This window comes from Rhinoderma darwinii, chromosome 4 (assembly GCF_050947455.1).
Source record: "Rhinoderma darwinii isolate aRhiDar2 chromosome 4, aRhiDar2.hap1, whole genome shotgun sequence".
Lineage (NCBI taxonomy): Eukaryota > Metazoa > Chordata > Amphibia > Anura > Rhinodermatidae > Rhinoderma > Rhinoderma darwinii.
The window spans coordinates 216,112,629-216,122,829 of record NC_134690.1 but is presented as its reverse complement, the minus strand read 5'-3'; the positions used below and the strand labels follow the sequence as shown (position 1 = coordinate 216,122,829).

The following is a 10,201-nucleotide window of genomic DNA, read 5'->3' as shown; positions in this document are numbered from 1 at the left end:
GAGAAGAGGAGAATACTGCTCTCCTATCTCTATCCCAGAAATATAGAATCTGCAGCAGCATAGAGGATATTATACAGCAGCACTGAGCAGTGCAGCTGAGAATCCAACACTGAGGAGACATAAAAATCTTACCAGCACCTCTGTGTTTTTTACTCTGCTCCTGCTTCCTCCGCCTGCATCCATCCACCCTCCATAGACTTCTGTGGGCAGCATGTATGTCTCTTTCTTTGCTCCCTCCTCCTGCCCCCTCCTTTCTATCCATAGACTTCTGTTGGTAAGCAGTGAAGTGATACACCCCGTGTTTCTGCAGTCCGTCAAATCTGCTCTGTAACTAGTGGCAGATTTTGCTTGACAACAGGGGGTGGACAGCATATAACAGGAAGGGAGACACCTAGTTTCAGTAACTTTACACAGAAATTACATGGAAGTTGATCTATATCAGGTATACTATTAGATTAGCATAAATTGTTTGAAAAGTTAGTGTCCATTTAAATACAGTAAAGAAGCACTCCAGTGAAAATTTTTTTGCCCATATATACCAAAAACCAGTAGTTAAATAAAGCGATTGCATTGATGTAATAATTAGCTCCCCCTGTGATCAGCCCAGCTGGCTAGGTGTGTCTTTAGCGGGATTGTTGCTGCTCTCAGGGTTCTGTGGCAGCGGTTCAGATCTGGGGGCTAGGATCAGTGATAGCCCTGGAATTGGAGCTGCAGAAAATTGGCGCCAGCTGCCTAAAAGTGGTTCCTCCGCGTCGACGTAAGAAACGTCAGTGATGGGGTGTGTCAGCAGCAGCCATCAAGAAGGGGTTAGTGGCCTGGGAAGGTGGCGCTCAGGCAGCGTCACATGGAGGACGCAAGCTTGTAGGCAACAGGAATTGGGTCACGCAAGCTGATGGTGACCCCCAGCTCATACAGAGACTGATGTAAAATTCAGGGGGGCACCTTAGAGTCACATGCCAACAGAATTGGAAAAAGGCACCAATGTTTGTGTTGAAAATAGTGTTGGAAACCGACAATAATTACGTATTTATATTATTTGGCATTAGACCGTTATAGGCATATAAAATAAATTTTTGCCGGAGTGCTCTTCAAGCATACAGTGCTGAAGATGATATTTTAGGTAAAAGTATGAAATGTTGCACTCAGATATATCTATTTATATATCCTGACCACACTCAGTACAGAATATTTGGCTATGCTGTGAGAGGAATTTTTGACCAACAAGGGAAGTTGTGCATTTTGAACAGACGAAGCAGTCACTGTGCCACTGACAATCCTCAAATGAGATGTACTGGCCGCCTCCTTGACCTGTGCAGACAGGAAACGGATGAAAAATGTGAGAAATAACACATTAATGCAAACAAAGTACCTCCTGACATTACAATAGCTTCTTATCCACAGAATGGTATGAAGCAGTCTCTATCTAAATTTGTGTGCAAAATAAATAGCTGTTACATAGCAACAAACAAAATATTTGTCTCCATGCTTGTTTTAGCATCAGCAATGAGTCACAAAGAAACGTGACCCCCAGTCGAGATAAGAACCTAAATTCAAGACTCCGTGGGCTGCTCATATTATAGTGGTGAGAACACAGGTGCCTGGTAAAGCAAAGGCAATGTTCTTCTCACATGAGTGTTACAGCAGATGGCAGATATTAGAGAACATTTGATAAAGTTGCCACATGCAAATTCAATTTGTATAAGGTTGTACATTAAATGTGAAATTGATATTATGCCAAATGTCAAACTCAGCTCTGCTATATCTAGACTGGTTCACCTACATCAATGTGATTGCTTTTTTCTGCTATAATATCCTACTACAATAAGTATAATTATTTATGCATGTATTATTGTTTACGATCTTTGCTAGGCCAGCAAACATGATAAAATGACGTGAGCGCTCAGCTTGGGAGACACCCCCAACCTGATACTACTATATAAAGTCTCAATGTAGCCCTGGCTATATCATTATTGAAATAGCCTTTGGCCAGGGCTCTAACTAGACTTTTTGTAGCGCTACTGATTGATGTTAACTATTGAGCTACAGCTGCAGTCCAAATGAATACATTGAGTAGAATGCAATCTTGTGGACTGCAGCTGTGACTCAAGAGTTAGGATCAATCAGTAGCGCTGCAAAAAGTCTCAGTGTAGCCCTGGCCCTAAAAGGGTTGTCCACTACCGGACAACTGATGACCAATCCACCAGATAGGTCATCAGTATATGATCGGTGAGGGTCCAACACCAGGACCCCGCACTGATCAGCTTCTCTGGCTGCCTCCGGGCACGGGCGTCCATGCCGGAAGCAGATGGCTCCGGGCACGGAATAGCGGCCGAGCTGCAGTACTGCAGCTCGGCCCCTATTCAAGTGAATAGGAGCAGAGCTGCACTTTGGCAGTACGGCCGCTATGCAATGTACGGAGCCAACTGCTTCCGGCTCCGTACACTGCATAATGTGCAATGACATCCGGTGGATAGATCATAAGTTGTCCAGTAGTGTACAACCCCTTTAATTCTCAAACTTGTGGACAACAGGGGTCTAAATCCCCAACAGGTGCAGGTAATTGTGTCTTTTAGTTTTATCAGCTAGTGGTATCGCTCATTTGTTCTTTTCCTTCCTTTTGTGCTACTTTGCATTAAGCGTCACATAATTCTATAGGTGAAAGAACACATGGAGAAAGAAAGAAAATTTGATCCATCTCTGATAAATCGTTAAAAGAAAACAATGTTCCTAGTTTTATTCGTAAACAAAGTTTAAAATATCGGGATGCAATGAGAGGCAGTTTGTAGTAATAATTCGCTTACGCATTTCAGACACAGCTCGTGTCCTTAGTCATGGTATGTAGTAGTGAAAGATCACAGTATGACACTTACCAGCGATCGGTTTTGCACAAGTGGTGCATTTTTGCGCAAAAAGATTACTGAAGCAATCCATACAGTATGGACTATCATCCTTCGATGTAAACTTGTCTCCAGACAGTTTCTTCTTACATCCGGTACATAAAAAGCACCCACTGTGAAAAGTCTGTTCTTGGTAAGATATTCCATCCCTGGTGATCGCCTGTTCAAGCACGACAGTGTGAATGTGTGATTTACACTACACGTGGTTGTATCTCAAATAAAGCCTGATATTATTAATGTATTCAATACCTAATGGCATAAAGGAAAACAAATTGCATGCAAAAAAACAAAACTGTTCATATAAAAAGTGCCCATTCCAATCAGTCCACTAGATCAATGGCACTGAAAAAAACAAAACAATGGCATATTTTAGGTTGCTATGGGCATCTGTAAACTTTTTCATTTATGAAGCTCATTGTTATTATTTTTTTTTATCATAATGGACAGCAGAGCGGATGTCAATGTAGCAGTACGTTGTAAGACTACACTTTGTTACTTGCGGTTTTCCACCACAGGATTGCGGGTAATAAGAGATTTCACAGTGCACTCTGTTTAGAGTATAATGACAATTAGGCCTCATTTACACGAGCGTGTGCGTTTTGCGCACGCAAAAAAACGCAGCGTTTTGCGTGCGCAAAAGGCACTTGACAGCTCCATGTGTCATCAGTGTATGATGCGCGGCTGCGTGATTTTCGCGCAGCCGCCATCATAGAGATGAGGCTAGTCGACGTCAGTCACTGTCCAGGGTGCTGAAAGAGTTAACTGATCGGCAGGAACTCTTTCAGCACCCTCGACAGTGAATTCCGATCACAATATACAGCAACCTGTGAATAAAAAAAAGACGTTCATACTTACCAAGAACTTCCTGCTTCCTCCAGTCCGGTCTCCCGGCCATTGCCTTGGTGACGCGTCCCTCTCTTGACATCCGGCCCCACCTCCCTGGATGACGCGGCAGTCCATGTGACCGCTGCAGCCTGTGCTTGGCTGCAGCTGTCACTTGGACTGAATTGTCATCCCGGGAGGTCAGACTGGAGGAAGAAGCCGGGAGTTATCGGTAAGTAAGAACTTCTTTTTTTTTTTACACGTTCATGTATATTGTGATCAGAAGTCACTGTCCAGGGTGCTGAACCAGTATAACTCTTTCAGCACCCTGGACAGTGACTGTCTCCTGACGTCGCGTACCGCAAAATTTTTTGCCGGGTTCGGTCAATACGAGTTCGGCCGAACCCGGTGAAGTTCGGTTCGGTTCGCTCATCTCTAAGACACTCCGTTTGGATGTTTGTAAACAGAAAAGCACGTTGTGCTTTTCTGTTTACATTCATTGTTTGACAGCTCTTGCGCGAATCACGCAGTTCGCACGGAAGTGCTTCCGTGCGACCTTCGTGGTTTTCACGCACCCATTGACTTCAATGGGTGCGTGATGCGCGAAAAACGCAGAAATTAAGAACATGTCGTGAGTTTTTTTCAGCGCACTCACGCTGAGCAAAACTCACGGACTGTCTGCATGCCCCCATAGACTTGTATAGGTCCGTGCGACCCGCGTGAAAAGCACGCGAGTCGCACGGACGTATATCACGTTCGTGTAAATGAGGCCTTATATTTATAGATTTAATTTAATTAATCCAAACTCATAGAAAACAGAGTCAATTACATTATATTGAATGAGAACTCCAGCATCCCCTCCCCCCTCTAATTCTACAAGTTAAAGGGGTTTTCCAGGAACACAAAAATTTTTGGCCTAATATTTTATGTAACTATTTAATAAAGTTGCTAATATATAGTCTGTATTAAATCTGAAGACTTTCCTTCCTATTCTCCCTACCCCAGCCATGCCGGAAGTTCTGATTTTCGTCAGTCTCTTTTTTTTTCCGACACAGCCCTGTGACGATACCTCACTGACCTATGTAACGACACAGGGCTGTTCTTTACTAATTATTCCGCCCCCTCTGTGTCTATTGGCCCTCCCCACTAGTTCTCCCTTTCCCTTTAGTTTATCCCACCCACCTGCTTTATCTGAGGTATACGTCTATGGTTAAATTGACGATTACAGTGGCAGATTTTTCTGTAAACAGTAATTTTGACTACTGTAGTGTAGTAACATACGTAGTATGGTTAAAAAAAGACAGGAGTTCATTAAAGAGGCTCTGTCACCAGATTTTGCAACCCCTATCTCCTATTGCAGCAGATCGGTGCTGCAATGGAGATAAGAGTAACGTTTTTGTTTTTTTTTTAAAACGAGCATTTTTGGCCAAGTTATGACCATTTTTATATTTATGTAAATGAGACTTTCTAAAGTACAACTGGGCGTGTTTAAAGTAAAAGTACAACTGGGCGTGTATTGTGTTCGTTACATCGGGGCATTTTTACTTCTTTTACTAGCTGGGCGTTGTGTATAGAAGTATCAGCCACTTCTCTTCACAACGCCCAGCTTCTGGCAGTGCAGACACACAGCGTGTTCTCGAGAGATCACGCTGTGACGTCACTCACTTCCTGCCCCAGGTCCTGCATCGTGTCGGACGAGCGAGGACACATCGGCACCAGAGGCTACAGTTGATTCTGCAGCAGCATCAGCGTTTGCAGGTAAGTAGCTACATGGATTTACCTGCAAACGCTGATGCTGCTGCAGAATCAACTGTAGCCTCTGGTGCCGATGTGTCCTCGCTCGTCCGACACGATGCAGGACCTGGGGAAGTGACGTCACAGCGTGATCTCTTGAGAACACGCTGTGTCTGCACTGCCAGAAGCTGGGCGTTGTGAAGAGAAGTGGCTGATACTTCTATACACAACGCCCAGCTAGTAAAAGAAGTAAAAACGCCCCGATGTAACGAACACAATACACGCCCAGTTGTACTTTTACTGTAAACACGCCCAGTTGTACTTTAGAAAGCCTCATTTACATAAATATAAAAATGGTCATAACTTGGCCAAAAATGCTCGTTTAAAAAAAAAAAAAAAACGTTACTCTTATCTCCATTGCAGCGCCGATCTGCTGCAATAGGAGATAGGGGTTGCAAAATCTGGTGACAGAGCCTCTTTAAGTTCACCTATTGTTCTACAGTGTTGATCCAGCAAAAAGGCAAAATAACCCCTATTAAAATGGAACATTGATACTGAGTACTGAGCATACATTCTTCTATTTATTTATTGATAAAATGTTACTGGAATATTACTCAAAATTGTACATAAAATGTATTTGAAATATTTACCTTTTTGCAAGCAGCACACTGCTGTGCAAATTCTTTCTCATAGCAAGAGATGCAATATAGGCTAGAGTGCTTAGGTACAAAGGATTTGGCTCCTAAAGGATGCTGGCAACCTTGGCATACAAAGCATGTCTCATGCCAGTTACAGCCTTTGTATTCAATTTTACGAGAACCTGTAATATAAAGGAAACAAGTTATAGAGTTAAAGGGAATGTGTCGCTAGAATTTTTTAATTTTTTTTTGTTAAACAGTTAGTGTATACGTGATTGCACATTGTTTTAATTTTTTCTGAAGTCAGGAAATATTATAAATTAGATTATAATTTATAACATTTCCATGTGCTGGTCACTAGATGGAGCAATTCCTAAAATTGCAGCATTAGCATGTGGTAAAGCAACCACATTGCTTTATGCTGCAAAATTTGAGAAAACACACTCGCTCTAGAGAGCTCACAGAATCCCCCCTCCCTTATCCTGGCTAGTGCCAGGAGAAAGGAGGGGATTGAACGGTCAAACCTCCTACACTGTGTGTCGCCATTTTTTGAGCTAACACACAGTGTAGTAGGTTTACATACAGTAGTAATCACACAGTAAAACACGAACAAACACAGACATAACTTCCCTGCTCCTGCCGCCGCCGCTCCCTCCGGTCCGTCCGCTCCGTCTGCTCCCTCCGCTCCAAGTGCTTGCATTAGAACACAAGTCCGGAAGCCGCGACCGGAAGTAGTAATCTTACTGTCCGGCCGCGGTTTCCCGTCCACAAGAAAATGGCGCCGGACGTCGCTCGGCCGAAGACCTTCCATTTGGACTGTGTGGGAGCGGCGCATGCGCCGTTCCCGCACAGACCGCGTACGCTATAGTGGATGGAACGGCTCCCGTTCGCATTCTCTATGGGGATGTCTGTGCCGTATTCCATCACAGTATGTGTCGTTAATCGACACACACAGAGATGGAAAAAAAAATGGCAGCCCCATAGAGAAGTAAAAGAAATAAAAACGTAAAAAGTACAACACAACAACAGAAATAAATAAAATGTATTTAAATATCAAACTAAAACCAATAACATCTAAAAAAAAAAAAATTCTGCGACACTCGTCCTTTAAGAGCGATATCTGTGTATACATAGTCGGGGATGAGAGATTCTTAAATATGATGTTTATGATATTACCCAAAACAAAGAGATTTATACAATTGACTCACCAAATGTCCCATCTCCAAACATGAGAGACACCCATGTAAGCACAAAATAACAAGAATTATATGCAGCACTCAGAGGCTATGTAAAACCCAATCTTCAATAGTAGACACCATCAGTAAAGACATCCACCACAGAACAGATAGAAGAATATTTTTATATGGACCCAGTTAGTTCTGATAATTTTTTTGTATATTCCTCAAAATATAAAAAATTCACAGAATAAAACACACTATGAGTAGGAATGTAGAGGTAGCAGTAGCATCAGGGCCCTGGAGCCTAAGGAGCCCAAAGAAAACATCAGTATTATGAATGGCACATAGTAGGTTGGGGCCCTGTTCCAGATTGTGCATCAGGGCCCAAGAGCTTCAAGTTTCACTTCTGACTATAAGACTCCCCCTCATGTGTAAAGTGACTATGGATGGTCTAGCTCAGGGGTCTTCGACTGGCGGACCGCCAGTTGTCCGGACCATTGGCGTTGCCGGGCTGATCTCCGGGTGACTGCCACATTTAATTGTATCTGCGTCCTCAGCATGCAGATACAATTGAATACTATAGCGGAGCAGAGAGTTAGCAGTTCTCTGCTCCACCATTCACTAGCCTACACACCACATTATGCCTGCAGCCTATAAGACGCTCGGACAGGATCCCTGTGCAGGCCGGCGCGATGACATCACTGCATCGCGCCGGCCTACGCAAGGGTCCCGTCTTGGCGTCTTATGGACTGCAGGCTGATTTTTTATTTGTTTGGGGGGGCACTTTCTACAGGGGGTAGAGTGGCACTATCTACAAAGGGGATGGCACTATCTACAGGGGTCATTGTGGCATTATCTACAAAGGGGCTGCGTGGCACTATTAACAGGGGTGTGGCACTATCTACAGTCCACCCAGTGAAGAGATATGTATCATAAAGGCAGCAAATACAGGTGCTATAGGACCCATGATAAGGGACAGCACAGCTTCGGCTTGCACTACCCTATTTCTTTGGGGGGCATGGGACTGCAAATAAATTCCCTTCTCCACAATCAGAGCAATGTTAGCAAATAAGTGAGGGGTAAATGGGCAGGGGTTCTTCTACAAAGTATGGGGAGGGCATCGGAGAGCGCAACAACTGTTGGGCCAAAGATGGTGTAGTGTGCCGGTATGAACTAGAGCCAACACCAGCAGGGGTCCGATTGGGAGTTTTGCAATTGGATCCTGTCTGCTCTGTATACGCTACTGCACCAGGTCAGGATATGTTTCTGTTAATTTCAGTTTGAGGAGTTGCATTAAAGTCCCAAATATAAAAGCATTTCAAGTGATTTTTTACCATTATGAGTACTAGTTACTTGATGGAGAAAACACAACATCACTTACCAGTTACCACCGTTATTTTTTATAATGTTAATGTCAACAAGTAAAATGTTTGATTAAAATGTATATATGGCCCTGATTTACTGAGTTGCAGACATATGAGTCTTACCAGGCATTATCGTGGACTTGCAGTTAAAACACTTTGCGGAATACTCATTCGAGTAGCAGTCAATACACAGCAGGAGCTCATCCTTGGCAGCAAAGGGCTTCTCTACCAAAGAGCAAGTGCACTTGACACATTTAAAGCAAGCTTCATGCCAGTGACTGTCTTTATAGGAAAGGTCCTTGAAGAAAAATAAACCTTCATTTATGTATATATACAAATATAAATATTCCTTTATAAAACCTAATTGTTACGGCTACATACTTATGTTAATGAAATTTAGTCAGAACGAACTTACATAACAAGTGAAGTGTGCCTAGGTTGCATTCATTTGTCTTACACTGAAGTAACACAAAATCTAACCCCTTCAGGATGCAGCTAAATGTATTTTGCCCTTGAGGACGCAGAAACTTCTTGAATTTTTTTTCATCACTGTGTTCTGAGGGCCCTAACTTTTTAATTTTTCCATCGACGGAGCCATATGAGGGTTTGTTTTTCGCAGGAGTTCTATTTTTTAATGGCACCATTGTGTGGTACATATAATGTACTATATTAAAAAACTTTCATACATTTTTTTTGGGGGGGGTTAAAAAAAATCACCAGTTCCACCATTGTTTTTTTATTTCGTTTTCGAGCAGTAAAAATGTAACTCTATTCTGCGAGTAGTTACGATTACAGCAATTTTTCGCTTTTATGTCCACCGGATAAGTCATCAGTATATCATTGACTCCCGGACCCCGCACCGATCAGCTGCTCCGGTGGCCTGCGGGCACTGGATGTTATGGCACAGTATGCAATGTACGGAGCCGGAAACAGTTGGCTCTGTACATTGTATAACGGCTGTGCTGCAGAACTGTTGCTATTCACTTGAATAGGAGCAGAGCTGCAGCTCGGCCACTATTCCATGACCAGAGCCAACTGCTTCCGGCATGAACGTCCGTGCCCGGAGGCAGCCGGAGAAGCTGATCGGTGCGGGGTCCGGGTGTCTGACCCCAACTGATCATAAACTGATGACCTAACTGGTGGATAGGTCATCAGTTGTCCAGTAGTCATGTTTTTATCCAGTTTTAACATATTTACCTTTGAATCACATTCAATAGGGTTTTTACATCCTTCACATTTATTTGCAAAAATGTTTTCAAAGCATTTCACACAGTACGGATTGTCTTCTCTCACTGTATATTTTTGACCAAAAAGGGATTCCTTACAGCAGTGGCAGTCAAAGGCTTTTCTATCCATGACAACAGTGCTGCTGAAAGAACAACATAATTAAATATAAGATAAAAAGGTCAATGTTTAGTGAAGAAATTTTACTTTTATCAGAATATTATAATCTGATACAATAAAGCATTGAAATGTAAACACATAGGGAACAAATCATTTTACTCTCGCATTATTACATTTTGGAAGAATCTTGTGCAGAGAACTCTACGAATTAAAGAATGTCACCA

The 10,201-nt window shown here is 42.8% G+C and overlaps 1 protein-coding gene across 1 annotated transcript; it reads right to left on the bottom strand.

Moving 5' to 3' along the window:
- Window positions 1-261: 261 nt before the first annotated feature.
- FHL5 (four and a half LIM domains 5) lies at window positions 262-9,996 on the bottom strand. Its single transcript, XM_075864188.1, has 5 exons — window positions 9,831-9,996; window positions 8,757-8,931; window positions 6,104-6,273; window positions 2,871-3,057; window positions 262-1,308 (listed from the first exon to the last, which is right to left on the bottom strand). Exons 1-5 carry the CDS (start codon window positions 9,987-9,989, stop codon window positions 1,157-1,159), a joined length of 843 nt encoding a protein of 280 aa, XP_075720303.1. The 5' UTR covers window positions 9,990-9,996; the 3' UTR covers window positions 262-1,156.
- Window positions 9,997-10,201: the final 205 nt, after the last annotated feature.